General features: G+C 39.5%; 1 protein-coding gene and 2 long non-coding RNA genes across 3 annotated transcripts; all 3 read left to right on the top strand.

Annotated features, from left to right (window-relative positions):
• Positions 1–7,567: 7,567 nt before the first annotated feature.
• Positions 7,568–8,550, top strand: LOC135506491 (uncharacterized). Its single transcript, XR_010450516.1, has 4 exons — positions 7,568–7,673; positions 7,757–7,825; positions 8,027–8,071; positions 8,278–8,550. It is a non-coding gene; the product is annotated as an uncharacterized LOC135506491 (long non-coding RNA).
• A 1,388-nt stretch (positions 8,551–9,938) lies between these two features.
• Positions 9,939–11,315, top strand: LOC135506489 (hydroxysteroid dehydrogenase-like protein 2). Its single transcript, XM_064925862.1, has 4 exons — positions 9,939–10,004; positions 10,163–10,228; positions 10,356–10,412; positions 10,891–11,315. Exons 3-4 carry the CDS (start codon positions 10,363–10,365, stop codon positions 11,243–11,245), a joined length of 405 nt encoding a protein of 134 aa, XP_064781934.1. The 5' UTR covers positions 9,939–10,004; positions 10,163–10,228; positions 10,356–10,362; the 3' UTR covers positions 11,246–11,315.
• Positions 11,316–19,486: 8,171 nt separating this feature from the next.
• LOC135506488 (uncharacterized) lies at positions 19,487–20,407 on the top strand. The gene is made up of 4 exons (XR_010450515.1): positions 19,487–19,566; positions 19,650–19,718; positions 19,920–19,964; positions 20,179–20,407. It is a non-coding gene; the product is annotated as an uncharacterized LOC135506488 (long non-coding RNA).
• Positions 20,408–20,478: the final 71 nt, after the last annotated feature.

Below are 20,478 nucleotides of genomic sequence, written 5' to 3'. Positions count from 1 at the left end.
AAGACTTAATAGTATACAATTATCCTGCTTAATTGTTCTAACAATTTATCAAACTTGTTTGCATACTTTCAGACAGTTGCATTAAACATTTGGACCACTTTGTGAGGGAGACACTTATTTGACTGGGTAGAGACAGTGGGTCACTGACCAGCAGAGGTAAAATGGAAACTGTCACGATAGTCGTATGAAGCGGACCAAAATGCAGCGTGGTATGTGTTCATGATGATTTTTTAATAAAAGAAAGCACTGAACCCTGAATACAAACTATACAAAACAATAAACGAAATAACGACCGTGAAGCTATAATGAGAACTGTGCTGACACAAGCAATTAACATTGACAATCACCCAAAAACAAACAGTGAAACCCAGGCTACCTAAGTATGATTCTCAATCAGAGACAACTAATGACACCTGCCTCTGATTGAGAACCATACTAGGCCGAAACATAGAAATAAAAACATAGACTGCCCACCCCAACTCACGCCCTGACCATACTAAATAACGACAAAACAAAGGAAAGAAAGGTCAAATCAAATCAAATTTATTTATATAGCCCTTCGTACATCAGCTGATATCTCAAAGTGCCAACCCAGACAGGATGATCACAAAAGTGACTCAACCCACTCAGGTGATGCACCCCTCCCAGGGACAGTATGAGAGAGCCCCAGTAAGCCAGTGAATCAGCCCCTGTAATAGGGTTAAAGGCAGAGAATCCCAGTGGAAAGAGGGGAACCGGCCAGGCAGAGACAGCAAGGGTGGTTCATTGCTCCAGAGCCTTTCCGTTCACCTTCCCACTCCTGGGCCAGACTACACTCAATCATATGACCCACTGAAGAGATGAGTCTTCAGTAAAGACTTAAAGGTTGAGACCGAGTTTGCGTCTCTGACATGGGTAGGCAGACCGTTCCATAAAAATGGAGCTTGTTGGGAGAAAGCCCTGCCTCCAGCTGTTTGTTTAGAAATTCTAGGGACAATTAGGAGGCCTGAGTCTTGTGACCGTAGCGTACGTGTAGGTATGTACGGCAGGACAGAATCAGAGAGATAGGTAGGAGCAAGCCCATGTAATGCTTTGTAGGTTAGCAGTAAAATCTTGAAATCAGCCCTTGCTTTGACAGGAAGCAAGTGTAGGGAGGCTAGCACTGGAGTAATATGATTAAATCTTTTGGTTCTAGTTAGGATTCTAGCAGCCGTATTTAGCACTAACTGAAGTTTATTTAGTGCTTTATCAGGGCAGCCGGAAAGTAGAGCATTGCAGTAGTCTAACCTAGAAGTGACAAAAGCATGGATTAATTTTTCTGCATCATTTTTGGACAGAAAGTTTCTGATTTTTGCAATGTTACGTAGATGGAAAAAAGCTGTCCTTGAAATGGTCTTGATATGTTCTTCAAAAGAGAGATCAGGGTCCAGAGTAACGCTGAGGTCCTTCACAGTTTTATTTCAGACGACTGTACAACCATTAAGATTAATTGTCAGATTCAACAGAAGATCTCTTTGCTCTGTCAATCTAACCATCAGGTTCTTGGTCACCTCCCTGACCAAGGCCCTTCTCCCCCGATTGCTCAGTTTCGCCGTGCGGGCAGTTCTTGGAAGAGTCTTGGTTGTTCTAAACTTCTTTCATTTAAGAATGATAGAGTCCACTGTGTTCTTGGGGACCCTGTGCTTTAAAGACAAGTCCCTTGATCTCAAGGCTTGGTTCTTGCTCTGACATTCCCTGTCAACTGTGGGACCTTTTATAGACAGCTGTGTGCCTTTCCAAATCATGTCCAATCAATTGAATTTAGAACAGGTGGACTCCAATCAAGTTGTTGAAACATCTAAAGCAGGGGTGTCAAAGTCAAATGGACGGAGGGCCAAATAAAAAATTTAGCTACAAGCCGAGGGCCGGACTGTTCGAATGTTCATTGAAAAATTTTTAAATGACGCATATAGTCTAGTGAACCTAATTGAACCTACTGAAAACCTAACAAATATATTCCAATATGATCAGATAAATAAAGCAATATTTTCTTATGGCTCTGTCAGTAATCTTTAATTTTCAACAGACACAAAAGACAAATTTCCTTTATATAAAAATCCCCATAACATGAACATTAAATGAAAGAAACCGGTATTCAAGGCACCATCAGTAGCCTATATTTTCTATTTTAGCAAAAGTGGGCTAAATTTACTTCAAAGAAAAAAACAATAATAGCAATTTTCTATCATCCACTCAACTGAAATATTTTTAAAATATAATTGGATTGAAATACAATAAAATAAAGTGCAAAAATCTATTAATCAAAAACAACACTTTGTTTAAGGAGAAGTAACATGCAGTGAAAACAAATATTAAACTTTAACTTTTAAACTTGAACTGAGTAAAAACTCTAAATATGTGATTGCACAGTAATGTTCACTTGTTTGAGGTTGAGGGTGATACTTGGTGGTGTCCCATCTTTTCCACAAGTTCATCAATGTTCGGGGTAAGGCTCTGAGCTGAGGAAATCCTCAGAATTGAGTGGAGGTGTTCAGCAGTAAGTCGACTTCTGTGTGATGTTTTGTTCAGGTTCATCAAAGAAAAAGTTGTTCACACAGGTATGTGCTGCCAAACATAGACAACGTTTGAGCAGCCTGGATGCGCAGCTGGGGCATTGTGTCGGGGAGGAAACGGGCGAACTCCGCAGCACCCACTGCCGCATATTTTGCCCTCAGTGCATCATTGCATTGGAGGTCAATCAACTCCATTTGGAGGTTTGGTGGTGAGCTTTCCACGTCAACAGCAAATGGGTTACCGAGCAGTTCCAACCTGCTTTTTTGTGCTTCAAAGTCAGCAAATCGGCGTCGAAAGTCAGCGGCAAGCATACCTAGGAATATGCAATGAAGGAATATGCAATGAAATCTTTTCCCTTTTTCACAAGCTGCTCTTTTAGATTGATGGACAACTGGTCTACTCTCTCGGCAATGGTGTTTCTGCTCAGACTCACATTTAAAAAGAGTTGCCTTTTTTCTGGGCAAACTTCGTCACAAACTTTAATCATGCAGTTTTTGATGAAATCCCCCTCCGTAAATGGCCGGGCTGATTTAGCGATCTCTTCTGCCAAAATAAAACTGGCCTTGACAGCAGCCTGGCCTTGTGATTTGGCTTTTTTGAACAGAGCCTGTCGAGATTTGAGGCCTCGTTTTAATTCCTCTGCCTTTTGTAGCCTTTGTTCCATGTCCATATTCTTGTTTTTGTCCGCGTGTTTCGTTTCATAATGTCGTCTCAGATTATACTCTTTCAGTACCGCCACACTTTCTCCACACAGAAGACACACAGGTTTTCCAGCTACCTCCGTGAACATATACTCCGACTCCCACCTTGTTTGAAACCCCGGTTCTCAGTGTCCACCTTCCGTTTTGCCATTTTTGATGGGTATCTGAAAGTTAATTTTACTGTGATGCTGACGACTGCTGTGCCAATAAATATTGAAATGAAGCAGCCTACTGCTCGGTGCGTCACCGTTGCATTGTGGGAAATGTAGTATTGGTGCGTGTAAAAGATCTGCGGGCTGCCGGCTTGCTGCGGTCTGCGGGCCGGTTCTAATAATAAATCAAGATCATCCCAGGGGCCGTAAAAAACCTTCTCGCGGGCCGGATGTGGCCCGCGGGCCTTGACTCTGACATATGTGATCTAAAGGATGATCAATGGAAACAGGATGCACCTAAGATCAATTTTGAGTCTCATGGAAAGGGTCTGAATACTTATGTAAATAAGGTAATTTTGATTTTAAATATTTTTTTTCTAAAAACCTTTATTTCACTTGGTCATTATGGTGTGTTGTGTGTAGCGTGATGAGGAAAATGTTTTAATTAATACATTTTAGAATAAGGCTGTAAGATAACAACATTTGGAAATGGTCAAGTGGTTTGAATACTTTCCAAATGCACTGAAAAAATGTCTGCAAAATTGGTCATCAAATTTGATCTGATCTTCATCTAAGTCAAAACAACAGACCAACATAGTTTGATTAAACTAATAACATAATTTTAAATTAACAATAATTTTCTTGTCTTTATTGAATACATAATTTAAACATTCACTGTGTAGGTTGGAAACAATTTCTGAACCCCGAGGCTAATGACTTCTCCAAAAGCTATTTGGAGTCAGTTATCAGCTAACCTGGAGTCCAATCAATGAGACGAGATTGGAGATGTTGGATAGAGCTGCCCTGCCCTGTAAAAAATACTCACAAAATTTGAGTTTGCTATTCACAAGAAGCATTGCCTGATGTGAACCATGCCTCGAACAATAGAGGCTCAGAAGACCTAAGATCAAGAATTGTTGACTTGCAAAAAGCTGTACAGGGTTACAAAAGTATCTCTAAAAGCCTTGATGTCCATCAGTCCACGATAAGACAAATTGTCTATAAATGGAGAAAGTTCAGAACTGTTGCTACTCTCCCTAGGAGTGGCCATCCTGCAAAGATGACTGCAAGAGCACAGAGCAGAATGCTCAATGACGTAAAGAAGAATCAGCTGGAGACTTACAGAAATCTCTGGAACATGCTAATATCTCTGTTGACGAGTCTACAGTAAGTAAAACAATTAACAAGAATGGTGTTCATGGGAGGACACCACGGAAGAAGCCACTGTTGTCCAAAAAAACATTGCTGCACGTCTGGAGTTTGCAAAAATCCACCTGGATGTAACACAGCGCTACTGGCAAAATATTCTGTGGACAGATGAGTTGTTTGGAAGGAACATACAACCCTATGTGTGGAGAAAAAACTGCACAGCACACCAACATCAAAACCTCATCCCAACTGTAAAGTATGGTGGAGGGAGCATCATGGTTTGGGGCTGCTTTGCTGCCTCAGGGCCTGGATAGCGTGCTATTACCGGCGGAAAAATGAATTCCCAACTTTATCAAGACATTTTGCAGGAGAATGTCAGGCTATCTGTCTGCCAAATGAAGCTCAAAAGAAGTTGGGTGATGCAACAGGACAGCGACCCAAAACACAGAAGTAAATCGACAACAGAATGACTTCAACAGAAGAAAATACGCATTCTGGACTGGCCCAGTCAGAGTCCTGACCTCAACCCGATTGAGATGCTGTGGCATGACCTCAAGAGAGCAGTTCACACCAGACATCCCATGAATATTGCTGAACTGAAACAGTTTTGTACAGAGGAATAGTCCAAATTCCTCCTGACCGTTGTGGAGGTCTGATCCGCTTCTACAGAAAACGTTTGGTTGAGGTTATTACTGAAAAAAGGGGGCCAACCAGTTATTAAATCCAAGGGTTCACATACATTTTCACCCTGTACTGTGAATGTTTACACGATGTGTTCAATGAAGACATGAAAACATATCATTTTTTGTGTGTTATTAGTTTAACACACTGTTTGTCTATTGTTGCGACCTAGATGAAGATCAGATCACATTTAAAAATGAATGTTTTCTGATCCTTCTTATGTCTCTCAGTTATTGGATAGACTCTTCAGAACAAACTTCCTTTTGATTTTTATCAGGGGACTATCTGTTGTTCCATGTAGTATAACTGTTATTTATTGAGTTTTTATTGGCTTATTGCTATAAGACCATATACATTTTTTAAATTGAATTATTATAATTTTTTGATACTTCAAGGGGCCTTAAAAATGAATATCAAATAGCAAAATGATCCTTCTTAAAACATTACCAAATTCATAGGTAGCACCGCTGTCCCTCGGTCACGTCATGCCACTGTTATGAACGTTCTCAATCCGCCCTCTATCGGAGCGCCATAGTGGTGCCCTAAAGTTCTGATAAACCCAGTCATTCTGGACAGAGGCTAACTAATGTTAAGTCTACATTTCAATTAGGTGCCTGAATATTTGATGACTTTGCTAAAGTAGCTAGCTAGAATCCAGTGGCCTCCCCTCAATCTTAGCTAGCTAGCTAACATTATACCGCATTTAAAGTCAAACTGGTGACATTGAAATAATGGGGGAAAAATGTCCTACTAAATATTTGCCTCCTTTTGAATGTCATTGTATTTCCATACCACTGTAATGCACTTTTGATGAAATCTTCATCAGCGCTCACAGTTGATACATTTCTTAGAATGCTCGGGCATCAGTCCAAAACAAATGTTCAAAAGACAATATTGTGACGAAACATGCCACACATGAATAGCTTAGAAGAGCCCTCCCGACCCACACCACACTCCCAGCTTAGACAGGGCTTAGACTGTAGTGGGTTAATTGACCTTGAGTTCCGCAATGCCAGTTTGTCAACAGAAAGAGCCCTACAATGGCAGTTTGACAGGAGCTCAGATGAGTGTACTAAAGAAGGGAAATATATATTTTATAATGAATATTAGTTTACTTCTCTAAAGTAACCGATGTCTTAAAAAATGTCTGAACTTATAAAAAGGATCTGAAATAAACATTTTTGCTTGGGGCAACATATACATTCAATAAGTTACAAAAGCTGGACATTTGCCGTGGCAAGGTGGGGATTGAGTTGCATATTATACTGTTTAAGCTGGTGACTCAGTTTAACTTGTAATCATAAGCCTACTTAATTCTACAATCAAGTACTTCCCATGATGATTTGGCAACGTTCATAGGTGGGGAGTGAAGTGGGTGTTTGTTTGCAAAACAATGGTACTGCATGTGTTTTCAGAACAAGGAAAATCCATTTCTATCACACATTCAAAAATTATTTCAGCGACTAGCTGGAGGCAGTTGACACTTTGTCTTTACTGTAAAACATTGGTACTGCATATGTTTTCAGAATAAGGTGGACTCACAAAACACAAATGCTTAGTTTATAAAGATGTCTGAGTGTTGGAGTGTGCCCAAGGCTATCCGTACAAAATAAACAACAAGAAAATGGTGCTGTCTGGTCTGCTTAATATAAGGAATTTGAAATGATTTATACTTTTCCTTTTGATACTTAAGTATATTTTAGCAATTACAATTATTTTAATACTTAAGTATTTTTAAAGCCAAATACTTTTTGACTTTTTCTCAATGTATATCCTATAATGTATATATCCTATAAATTCATTCATTTGCTTTTCTGTCAATCTGTTATTTCATGGAACTCCCAGACATTGACTATGAAGTGTGATTCCTTTATGCATTTCTGTTTAATAAACACATTTATATTTCAAGCTGAATTGTATGTCTATCCAGTCCTCTGATGAATGCTCATTAAGTTTATGGAAATTGTGAGAAATCTATACAAAGTGTGGTACATTACATTGTGTGATTTGAGAAATTAAAAAAAGTGTTGTACATTATATTGCATGATAGGAGAAATCAAAATAAAGTCTGGTACTTGAGCTGTGCTGTATAAGTTGAGAAATTAAAAATGTACATTGCAATTAAATGTGTTCATTTATCCTCCGCAATGCCCAAAAAACAAGGGTATAAATCATCAACAGTTTCAAAACCTGTCAACTTAGCATAAGTTTCCAAATACTGATGAGCTATTGTTCTTTGTTGGCACCATGGATATATACAGATTTGTAGAATGACACACCAAATGCCTAATTTCATTACATTTCACATCTCCAGGACACACCATTGATCATGGGACTGAAAGCTCATTGGTTGACAGTGGAATGAAATGGTCTATAAAAAGCATATGTTTGTTGTTCCAATACAGCATTAGTCTCAAGTTGAATACTTTTAAAGCATTTTAAATCTTCACTTGAACAGGTAAGAGCTTCAAAGAACACTGTAGTGGAGTTTAGTCATGCGTGTCTAGCTTTGAATTCACTGTATGTCTTTTTCATTTCAAGAACTCCGTGGTGACCATGAAACTACTATTCCTAGTGATGTGCCTGATTGGACTTTGTTCTTCCATTCCTGTAAGAATTCTTGAAATACAACATCAAGCCTTCAATTTACACATCAATACATCAAGAGATTGCTGTTTCCACAGATTGCATTGCATTGGAATATGTCAATATCTGAATAATTACAATATGATGGACTAAAGTTCACACTTTGAGTGTTGATTACTTTATACCATAATATCATTCATCCTGGGATTTTGTTTGTGTGTGCAGGTGTCTGAGGAACATGATCGAGAGGAGCGCTCAGCTAGCAATGAGGTGCAGTAATATTTAGTACTATCTGTTAGGTATTCTGTCTATTAGAGTACTATAGTACGGTCTACTATTTGAATATGATTACTAGTTTGTTTGAGCTCAGAACAATTTATCCATCTCTCTCTCTCTCTCTCTCTCTCTCTCTCTCTCTCTCTCTCTCTCTCTCTCTCTCTCTCTCTCTCTCTCTCTCTCTCTCTCTCTCTCTACAGAGGTACAGGGGTTATGGCCGTGGTTCGGGAGGGTTTTACCCCTATCAGCAGCCTCAGTACCCATCCTACTTCCCTTATGCGCAGCCTTCTCAAGGTAACTCTGCCTTGATGGCCCTCCTGCCCTTCCTATTGGCCAGACTCGCCTCTGCTCCTGCCGCAACTCCTGTTCCAGCTCCAGCCCCAGCCCCAGCAGCGGGTGGAAAATGAGACGGGCGTCGATAGGGGAAGGAGAAAAACTTGTTTAAATCAAATATGTTGATATTAGCTCCTGTTCAGAGCTGATTTTTCCATCATTAATAAATGAAATAAGTTAAGATCCGTCATTGTGTATGTCTTTGTCTGTTGTGTTCTGCTTGTTTGACAAACTATTTGAGATCCTTTCAAAACAAGTGTGAAACCTCTCTGATATAAGGTGGAAGGCTCTACAAGTCCTAAAACAATTGTAAACAAGTATGAAATCAACAAAACTTCTGAATTCATAATCAGTTCCAGAGAATTGGTAGAATCACTGTAGAGAACGTGTTTCCTCTTCTCCAGAGTCAAATAGCCGTGAGCTTTACACCACTCAAGCCCACGCTTTGCATTGCTCAAGGCGATCTTAGAATTGTGTGCTGCTGTTTGGCCACGGAAACCCATTTAACAGTTATTGTGCTGACATTGCTTCCAGAGGCAGTTTGGAATTAGTTTGTCAGTGTTGCAACCGAGGAGAGACGATTTTTACACGCTACGCACTTCAGCATTCTACCTTCCCATTCTGTGAGCTTCCCTGGCCTACCACTTCGGGGCTGAGCCAGTGTTGCTCCTAGATGTTACCACATCACAAAAACAGCACTTACAGTTGCCCGTGGCAGCTCTAGCAGGGCATACATTTGACTAACTGACTCGTTGAAAAGGTAGCACCTTACGTTGGTGCCACTTTGAAAGGCACTGAGCTCTTCAGTACGGGCCAATCTACTGCCAATGTTTGTCTTTGTAGATTGCATGGCTGTGTGCTCAATTGTATACACTTGTCTGCAACTTGTGTGGCTTAAATTGCCAAATTCACTTATCTGAAGTGGTGTCCACATAGTGCATGTTTTTTATTGGTGGCTAAAAACTTGACCATTTTGAAAGACACTTTGAAAATGGGTTGAAACATTAAACGTTTGTGAACTCTTTAACTTCAGTATGAAGTCAGGCACTCTATATATATTTCCATAGCTCTGAGTAATCAATAATTAATAGTATACAATTATCTTGCTTAATTGTTCTAACAATTTATCAAAATAGTTTGCATACTTTCAGACAGTTGCATTAAACATTTGGACCACATTGTGAGGGAGACACTTATTTGCTGGTAAGTCTGTCTCTACCCAGTCAGAGGTAAAATGGAAACTCACACAGAGAATCACACAGAGAATGTTATCTCCATAAATGTAGATGTGGAATAAATATTGTTCTGGAATTAACAGTAGATGGGAAACAATGATACAGTAGGCCGACTGACATTCTCAGTTCGAACATTTGATTAATAGCAGTGGCAAGAGGCTAATTTGTTTGCCTGTTTTGCATTGCCCAGCGTTACATGGAACACCTAGACATCATACAACATCCTTCATTGCAACACATTTATGTTTCATTAGGGCTTTGTGATTGGCTGAGAAACACTATATATTGTCTGTGTATTGATGAGTGTGCTAGGGCTTACAGAGGCACTGAGAAGGCTTTTGACCCTGAGATACGTTAAGGTATGGTTATACTAATAATTCTAACACTTTGTTCAGAGTGAAGGCATTCTTATACACTCATTAACTGTGTAGTAGATTATACATATAATATAATCTGTAACTTGTAGGGAATAGATGGATTAATAAAGTGATGATGTTTATGTTTATACTCTATTTAGATGAAGACTGTCAGCATGAAGATTGTTGTTCTACTTGGATTTGTGATGCTTCTCTCTATTGCTTTGGTAAGTCAAGCATATAGTATGTACATGAAATGCTGGTGCAAATGTCATGTTAGACTTAGAAAGATCTTAAAGTTAGTATATTACACACATATATATTAATTCATTGTCTTATTGTTTGCTTTTGAAGGCTGAGCATGAGCATGGCCATCAGCATGTCATTGAGAAGCGCTCTTCAAGTGAAGAGGTGAGTAGTATGAATGAATCATCTTTTTTGAAGGAGTATTTTTGCCTTATTTGGGGACAGAGACATTGAGAGAAAGACAGGAAAGGCAAAGTTTGTGCCAGAAGGGTGTGGGCCGCATTCAAACTGAAGCTGCCATATTATACAATGCCTTCAAAAGATATTCAAACCACTCAACTTTTCTACATTTTTGTTGAGTTACAACGTGGGATTGAAACGATCTACAGAAAATACTCTGTATTCTCAAAGTGGAAGAAAAATTTTAACATTTGTAAAGAAAACATGAAAAATGAAACACGAATATATTACAAAAATACATATAGTATCAGCATCTACATGGCCCTTGTTCTATACAGTTATTCAATAAAAATGATTTACTTCTAAAATAAACTATGTACAGTTATTGTGTATGGTGTACACAATTCAGACTCCAGCGACTACATTCGTTTTGATTATCCTTCAATATCCCTCCTTCTTCTAGCGTGTCCGTGGCCCTGGCCCTGGCCGTGGCTTTCCAAACTTTCTCCAGCAGTACAACTACCTTCTGCTTCTGCAAAGACTTGGTCTTGTCCCAGCCCCTGCAGCACCAGCCCCAGCTCCAGCCCCAGCCCCAGCTCCAGCTCCAGCCCCAGCTCCAGCCCCAGCTCCAGCCCCAGCTCCGGCCCCAGTCCCAGCTCCAGCCCCAGTCCCAGCTCCAGCCCCAGCTCCGGCCCCAGTCCCAGCTCCAGCCCCAGCCCCAGTCCCAGCTCCAGCTGGTCGCTGAGAAAGTACATGAATCAGAAACTTCAACTCAACAAGAGCAAGCTATGGTTGATGAAATGACCAGAACTAACTGACAATAAGTACTGTAATAGCTGTCTTCCATATTTTGCTCGAGTTTCCTTTTAATGTACCTGCTGTCTGTCTATCTGCAATGCAATAAAGAGGATTTGAAATGGCATATGTCCCCTCCTGCACACTTTGTTTTGCCTGAGAAATTTCATTTTGTATTCAAACATATGTTCACAGTTTGTGCATTTGTTTGTCAGAGTTAGTCAAATCTGAGGATTAGCATCTAGTTTTGTCATTTGATATTTCTTGATATATTTAGTGAGGCTATATTGGTTGTGATCAATATTTGAGTTATGTTTTAAACAATTAAACATGTTTTAAATAGTATTCACATTATGAGTAAAGTAAGTTAAAGGAAGTCAAGTAGCCAAATTCAATGGTAAAATATTTAAATCTGTCGGTGGTTGAAATCATTGAAAGCCTTGACATAATACAGTATAATTTTTACATACATTTAATCATTCAACTTATTCCCACTCCACTGCTTATTTTACCAGGCTGCTTACGATGAGCAAGCAAATGAGTCACTGGGTTACAGTTACTGTACCTGGATACAGTACAGTATCCAGGTACAGTAACTGATACAGTACAGCACATATTCTACCAACCACTGCGACCTGTATGCTCTCGTTGGCTGGCCCTCGCTTCATATTCGTCGCCAAACCCACTGCCTCCAAGTCATCTATTAGTCTCTGCTAGGTACTCACTTATCACCATAGCAGCACCCACGCGTAGCACGCGCTCCAGCAAGGTATATTTCACTGGTCACCCCCAAAGCCAATTCCTCCTTTGGCCGCCTTTCCTTCCAGTTCTCTGCTGCCAATGAATGGAACAAATTGCAAAAATCACTGAAGCTGGAGACTCATATCTCCCTCTCTAACTTTAAGCACCAGCTGTCAGAGCAGCTCACAGATCACTGCACCTGTACACAGTCCATCTGTAAATAGCCCATCCAACTACCTCATCCCCATACTGTTATATATTTATTTGCTCCTTTGCACCACCGAATCTCTACTTGCACATTCATCTTCTGCACATCTATCACTCCAGTGTTTATTGCTATATTGTAATTATTTAACCTCTGTTTATAGACTTATCTATTGTGTTATTGACTGAATGTCTGTTTATTCCATGTATAACTCTGTGTTGTTGTTTGTGTTGCACTGATTTGCTTTATCTTGGCCACTTGGCAGTTGTAAATGAGAACTTATTCTCAACTGGCCTCTTGGATAAATAAAGGTGAAATAAAAAATAAATAAAATACAAATGAAATCATAAAAGGACAAGGCAAGGTGCTTGGCTATACTGAAGGTAAGATTGTTCTACTTTCGGGAGATTTACTCTCAAAGTTACCATCATATCGACAAAGAAAACAAAGAGAAACAAAAAGACAGATTTAATGAAAAATAAATTAACCAAGACACTACTGTAGTACTGAATTGTTATGGAAGCTACTTCAAATTCAATCCATTAGTGACACCATGTGGTTAAAGGTAATACCTCTCCTGGAGTGTGTGTGTATTTCCAGCGTGTGTGTGTGTGTGTGTGTGTGTGTGTGTGTGTGTGTGTGTTTGTTTGCCTGTGTGCGTGTGTGTGGGTGCATGCGTGCGTGTGTGAGTGTGAAGACATTTTGACAGAGAATGACCATGTCTCATCTATTGATAATTTATTCATTCAGAGTCCAATATAATAGATTAAACATAGTATTTCTTTAGATCTTTCTTTATTTCTGTCTTAGTAATGTCTTTTTCTTTGTAATGTCTACTTCGTTATGTGTCGGACCCCAGTAAAACGAGCTGTCGCCATTGGCTAATGGGGATCCTAATAACAAAAAATGTCAAATAATAAAAGACCTTGGGGGAGGATGGGTGCTAAGCTGAGATGTGGAGTTGTTTTCAGATGGTCATACTTTTGATAATTTAGCTATTTGATTTTGAATTAGAGGACCACTTTAGTCATCAAAAAATATGTAAATTACTGATTTTAGACTTTACTACTAAATCCCATAGAAATGCATTGAATAACACATTCATAAATGCAAAAAGGAATTTCAAAAAAATGTATAATAATATTGAGTATTGTAATAGTATATAATATTATTGAAGTGTGTGTCCTAAATCTAGGAGGAAATATACTCAGGAAATGTACTGCTTATAAATATATGTATATATACTTATTTTTTTGACACATATTTAACCCCTTTTTTGGGGTAGGCATAAAACTACCTTCATACTTCCATTAGTTTTTTGAAACCTGTAGCGATTACCTTCAGACAAGTCCCGTGTCACTTGTCTGGGCCGTGTAGCAAAATCTGCCCTTTTCACAGTGGGGTCCCATAAGATTGTCGCCTCAACGGACGGTACCAAACAGAACTTCAGACGACTCTACTGACAATTGTGAGAGACGTAGAGAATAACGCAGAACACCAACTGTTTGGACATTACAGACATTTTTGTGAGAAGACTGATTTCCGGAATCTCTCTTGCTCTGACACCTTTCACTGCAGATGTGGAAGTGTGACACTGGTGGATGTGTTGGATTGAGACGCATCCAATGCAAAAATCCAATGCAGATATCTCTATTGTAAACTGATAGATTATGATGAGGATTTTCTTGTTATGTATCTTAGATTGATCCGCCGGTGCATCAATCACCTCTAGGGGTTATGCCTGAGCAAAAATATTGAGACAGTGATATTTGGGAACAATTTGTATGACAATCCAGACATAGTATTATTCCCCTCAGTCTCTGCAAGATCAACAAAGAGCTAATATTGATTGTTAAATCTGATAAGTAGATAATAATTGTTTTCATTGCTAATTGACATATTTATTTAGAGGTTGACATGAGACAAACCGCATGTGAATTTAGGCATGCCAGTCTCTTCACCTGGTCAGAATCTTTGAGCTCTAAGCTTCATCCTATGGACACTTTTATTAGACCATTAAGTGTTGTGCAATCTCTACACAGTTTGAGAAAACACAGCCTCTGTGTGATGTGTGCAGAAGGGCAATTATCACTCAGGCTTTGCTAATGAGGGTACCCCGTAGAGTAGAAGTCCACGCCCACATGGACATCAAATTAGCATAATAGAAAAATTCCCATAATACTCGGTCCCCATAATACTCTAACAGACTCCTTTGCTGTGAGACACTCACGAACACGTACATGTTGGTTGATTTGCAGTAGGACACTCACAGGCCTCACACTACTGGTCTGAATGTCACCCGGCACCAGTTGAAAAATAGTTTGGAAGTACTGTATATACGGTGCATTCAGGAAGTATTCAGACCCCTTGACTTATTCCATATTTTGTTACATTATAGCCAAAAACAGAAAACAGTTTTCTTTGCAAATGTATTAAAATAAAAAACTGAAAAACCACATTTACAGAAGTGTTCAGGACCTTTACTCAGTACTTTGTTCGAGCACCTTTGACAGCGATTACAGCCTCGACTCTTCTTGAATATGATGCTACAAGCTTGTTTCTTATATTCTTCAATGCAGATCCTCTCAAGCTCTGTCATGTTTGATGGGGAGCGTTGCTAAACAGCTAGTAAACAGGTCTCTCCAGAGATGTTCGATCGGGTTCAAGTCTGGGCTCTGGCTAGGACACGCAAGGACATTCAGAGACTTGTCCCGAAGCCACTCATGCGTTGTCTTGGCTGTGTGCTTAGGGTCGTTGGAAGGTGAACCTTCGCCCAAGTCTGAGGTCCCGAGTGCTCTGGAGCAGGTTTTCATCAAGGATCTCTCTGTACTTTGCTCCGTTCATCTTTCCCTCGATCCTGACTAGTCTCCCAATCACTGCCACAGCATGATGCTGCCACCACCATGCTTCACCGAAGGGATGGTGCCAGGTTTCCTCTAGATGTGTCGCTAGGCATTCAAGCCAAAGAGTTGAATCTTGGTTTCATCAGACTAGAGAATCTTGTTGCTCATGGTCTGAGAGTCCTTTAGGTGCCTTTTGGCAAACTCCAAGCGTGCTGTCATGTGCCTTTTACTGAGGAGTGGCTTCCGTCTGGCCACTCTACCATAAAGGCCTAATTGGTGGAGTGCTGCAGAGATGGTTGTCCTTCTGGAAGGTGTTCCCATCTCCACAAAAAATCTAACCATCAGATTCTTGGTCACCTCCCTGACCAAGGCCCTTCTCCCCCGATTGCTCAGTTTCGCCGTGCGGACAGCTCTTGGAAGAGTCTTGGTTGTTCCAAACTTCTTTCATTTAAGAATGATAGAGTCCACTGTGTTCTTGGGGACCCTGTGCTTTAAAGACAAGTCCCTTGATCTCAAGGCTTGGTTCTTGCTCTGACATTCCGTGTCAACTGTGGGACCTTTTATAGACAGCTGTGTGCCTTTCCAAATCATGTCCAATCAATTGAATTTAGAACAGGTGGACTCCAATCAAGTTGTTGAAACATCTAAAGGATGATCAATGGAAACAGGATGCACCTAAGATCAATTTTGAGACTCATGGAAAGGGTCTGAATACTTATGTAAATAAGGTAATTTTGATTTTTTTTTTCTAAAAACCTTTATTCACTTGGTCATTATGGTGTGTTGTGTGTAGCGTGATGAGGAAAATGTTTTAATTAATACATTTTAGAATAAGGCTGTAAGATAACAACATTTGGAAATGGTCAAGTGGTCTGAATACTTTCCAAATGCACTGAAAAATTGTCTGCAAAATTGGTCATTAAATTTGATCTGATCTTCATCTAAGTCAAAACAACAGACAAACATAGTTTGATTAAACTAATAACACACAAATTATTGAATTTTTCTTGTCTTTATTGAATACATAATTTAAACATTCACTGTGTAGGTTGGAAACAATATGTGAACCCCGAGGCTAATGACTTCTCCAAAAGCTATTTGGAGTCAGTTATCAGCTAACCTGGAGTCCAATCAGTGAGACGAGATTGGAGATGTTGGATAGAGCTGCCCTGCCCTATAAAAAATACTCACAAAATTTGAGTTTGCTATTCACAAGAAGCATTGCCTGATGTGAACCATGCCTTGAACAATAGAGGCTCAGAAGACCTAAGATTATGAATTGTTGACTTGCAAAAAGCTGTACAGGGTTACAAAAGTATCTCTAAAAGCCTTGATGTTCATCAGTCCACGATAAGACAAATTGTCTATAAATTGAGAAAGTTCAGAACTGTTGCTACTCTCCCTAGGAGTGGCCATCCTGCAAAGATGACTGCAAGAGCACAGAGCAGAATGCTCAATGACGTTAAGAAGAATCAGCTGAAGACTTACAGAAATCTCTGGAACATGCTAACATCTCTGTTGACGAGTCTGTTGACCATTCTTGTTAAAACAATTAACAAGAATGGTGTTCATGGGAGGACACCACGGAAGAAGCCACTGTTGTCCAAAAAAACATTGCTGCACGTCTGGAGTTTGCAAAAATCCACCTGGATGTACCACAGCGCTACTGGCAAAATATTCTGTGGACAGATGAGTTGTTTGGAAGGAACATACAACCCTATGTGTGGAGAAAAAACTGCACAGCACACCAACATCAAAACCTCATCCCAACTGTAAAGTATGGTGGAGGGAGCATCATGGTTTGGGGCTGCTTTGCTGCCTCAGGGCCTGGACAGCTTGCTATTACCGGCGGAAAAATGAATTCCCAACTTTATCAAGACATTTTGCAGGAGAATGTCAGGCTATCTGTCTGCCAAATGAAGCTCAAAAGAAGTTGGGTGATGCAACAGGACAGCGACCCAAAACACAGAAGTAAGTCGACAACAGAATGACTTCAACAGAAGAAAATACGCATTCTGGACTGGCCCAGTCAGAGTCCTGACCTCAACCCGATTGAGGTGCTGTGGCATGACATCAAGAGAGCAGTTCACACCAGACATCCCATGAATATTGCTGAACTGAAACAGTTTTGTACAGAGGAATAGTCCAAATTCCTCCGGACCGTTGTGGAGGTCTGATCCGCAACTACAGAGAACGTTTGGTTGAGGTTATTACTGAAAAAGGGGGCCAACCAGTTATTAAATCCAAGGGTTCACATACATTTACCACCCTGCACTGTGAATGTTTACACAATGTGTTCAATGAAGACATGAAAACATATCATTTTTTGTGTGTTATTAGTTTAACAGACTGTGTTTGTCTATTGTTGCGACCTAGATGAAGATCAGATCACATTTAAAAAGAAATGTTTTCTGATCCTTCTTATGTCTCTCAGTTATTGGATAGACTCTTCAGAACAAACTTCCTTTTGATTTTTATCGGGGGACTATCTGTTGTTCCATGTAGTATAACTGTTATTTATTGAGTTTTTATTGGCTTATTGCTATAAGACCATATACATTTTTTAAATAAATTATTATTATTATTTTTTTGATACTTCAAGGGGCCTTAAAAATGAATATCAAATAGCAAAATGATCCTTCTTAAAACATTACCAAATTCATAGGTTGCACCTCCGTCACTCGGGCACGTCATGCCACTGTTATGAACATTCTCAAGCCGCCCTCTATCGGCAGCGCCATAGTGGTGCCCTAAAGTTCTGATAAACCCAGTCATTCTGGACAGAGGCTAACTAATGTTAAGTCTACATTTCAATTAGGTGCCTGAATATTTGATGACATTGCTAAAGTAGCTAGCTAGAATCCGGTGGCCTCCCCTCAATCTTAGCTAGCTAGCTAACATTATACCGCATTTAAAGTCAAACTGGTGACATTGAAATAATGGGGGAAAAATGTCCTACTAAATATTTGCCTCCTTTTGAATGTCATTGTATTTCCATACCACTGTAATGCACTTTTGATGAAATCTTCATCAGCACTCATAGTCGATACATTTCGTAGAATGCTCGGGGATCAGTCCAAAACAAATGTTCAAAAGACAATATTGTGACGAAACATGCCACACATGAATAGCTTAGAAGAGCCCTCCCGACCCACACCACACTCCCAGCTTAGACAGGGCTTAGACTGTAATGGGTTAATTGACCTTGAGTTCCGCAATGCCAGTTTGTCAACAGAAAGAGCCCTACAATGGCAGTTTGACAGGAGCTCGGATAAGTGTACTAAAGAAGGGAAATATATATTTTATAATGAATATTAGTTTACTTCTCTAAAGTAACCAATGTCCTAAAAAATGTCTGAACTTATAAAAAGGATCTGAAATAATTAATAATTTTTGCTTGGGGCAACATATACATTCAATAAGTTACATAAGTTGGACATTTGTCGTGGCAAGGTGGGGATTGAGTTGCATATTATACTGTTTAAGCTGGTGACTCAGTTTAACTTGTAATCATAAGCCTACTTAATTCTACAATCAAGTACTTCCCATGATGATTTGGCAACGTTCATAGGTGGGGAGTGAAGTGGGTGTTTGTTTGCAAAACAATGGTACTGCATGTGTTTTCAGAACAAGGAAAATCCATTTCTATCACACATTCCGTTTGATACTTAAGTATATTTTAGCAATTACAATTATTTTAATACTTAAGTATTTTTAAAGCCAAATACTTTTAGACTTTTACGCAAGCAGTATTTTACTGAGTGACTTTCACTTACAATTGAGCCATTTTCTATTAAAGTATCTTTACTTTTACTCAAGTACGACAATTGGGCACTTTTCCCAACACTGGATTCCCCAAACATCATAAGTACAATGTATATCCTATAAATTCATTCATTTGCTTTTCTGTCAATCAGGTATTTCATGGAACTCCCAGACATTGACTATGAAGTGTGATTCCTTTATGCATTTCTGTTTAATAAATACATTTATATTTCAAGCTGAATTGTATGTCTATCCAGTCCTCTGATGAATGCTCATTAAGTTTATGGAAATTGTGAGAAATCTATACAAAGTGTGGGACATTACATTGTGTGATTTGAGATATTTAAAAAAGTGTTGTACATTATATTGCATGATAGGAGAAATCAAAATAAAGTCTGGTACTTGAGCTGTGCTGTATAAGTTGAGAAATTAAAAATGTACATTACAATTAAATGTGTTCATTTATCCTCCGCAATGCCCAAAAAACAAGGGTATAAATCATCAACAGTTTCAAAACCTGTCAACTTTGCATAAGTTTCCTAATACTGATGAGCTATTGTTCTCTGTTGGCACTATGGATATATACAGATTTGTAGAATGACACACCAAATGTCTAATTTCATCACATTTCACATCTCCAGGACACACCATTGATCATGGGACTGAAAGCTCATTGGTTGACAGTGGAATGAAATGGTCTATAAAAAGCAGATTTTTGCTGTTAAGTTACAATACAGCATTAGTCTCAAGTTGAATACTTTTAAAGCATTTTACATCTTCACTTGAACAGGTAAGAGCTTCAAAGAACACTGTAGTGGAGTTTAGTCATGCGTGTCTAGCTTTGAATTCACTGTATGTCTTTTTCATTTCAAGAACTCCGTGGTGACCATGAAACTACTATTCCTAGTGATGTGCCTGATTGGACTTTGTTCTTCCATTCCTGTAAGAATTCTTGAAATACAACATCAAGCCTTCAATTTACACATCAATACATCAAGAGATTGCTGTTTCCACAGATTGCATTGCATTGGAATATGTCAATATCTGAATTATTACAATATGATGGACTTAAGTTCACACTTTGAGTGTTGATTACTTTATACCATAATATCATTCATCCTGGGATTTTGTTTGTGTGTGCAGGTGTCTGAGGAACATGATCGAGAGGAGCGCTCAGCTAGCAATGAGGTGCAGTAATATTTAGTACTATCTGTTAGGTATTCTGTCTATTAGAGTACTATAGTACGGTCTACTATTTGAATATGATTACTAGTTTGTTTGAGCTCAGAACAATTTATCCATCTCTCTCTCTCTCTCTCTCTCTCTCTCTCTCTCTCTCTCTCTCTTTCTCTCTCTCTCTCTCTCTCTCTCTCTCTCTCTCTCTCTCTCTCTCTCTCTACAGAGGTACAGGGGTTATGGCCGTGGTTTGGGAAGGTTTTACCCCTATCAGCAGCCTCAGTACCCACCCTACTTCCCTTATGCGCAGCCTTCTCAAGGTAACTCTGCCTTGATGGCCCTCCTGCCCTTCCTATTGGCCAGCCTCGCCTCTGCTCCTGCCGCAACACCTGCTGCAGCTCCAGCCCCAGCCCCAGCAGCGGGTGGAAAATGAGATGGCCGTTGATAGGGGAAGGAGAAAACTTGTTTAAATCAAATATGTTGACATTAGCTCCTGTTCAGAGCTGATTATTCCATCATTAATAAA

The sequence above is a fragment of the Oncorhynchus masou genome, chromosome 20 (assembly GCF_036934945.1).
Source record: "Oncorhynchus masou masou isolate Uvic2021 chromosome 20, UVic_Omas_1.1, whole genome shotgun sequence".
Classification (NCBI taxonomy): domain Eukaryota; kingdom Metazoa; phylum Chordata; class Actinopteri; order Salmoniformes; family Salmonidae; genus Oncorhynchus; species Oncorhynchus masou.
The sequence above is the reverse complement of the archived record's forward strand: the minus strand, read 5'-3'. Positions and strand labels throughout refer to the sequence as shown.

Coding starts and splice junctions, on each gene's coding strand:
- LOC135506489 (XM_064925862.1), top strand. CDS start 10,363: ATGAGCATGGCCATCAGCATGTCATTGAGAAGCGCTCTTCAAGTGAAG. Junction 10,413..10,890: donor AGCGCTCTTCAAGTGAAGAG/GTGAGTAGTATG, acceptor TCCTTCTTCTAG/CGTGTCCGTGGCCCTGGCCC.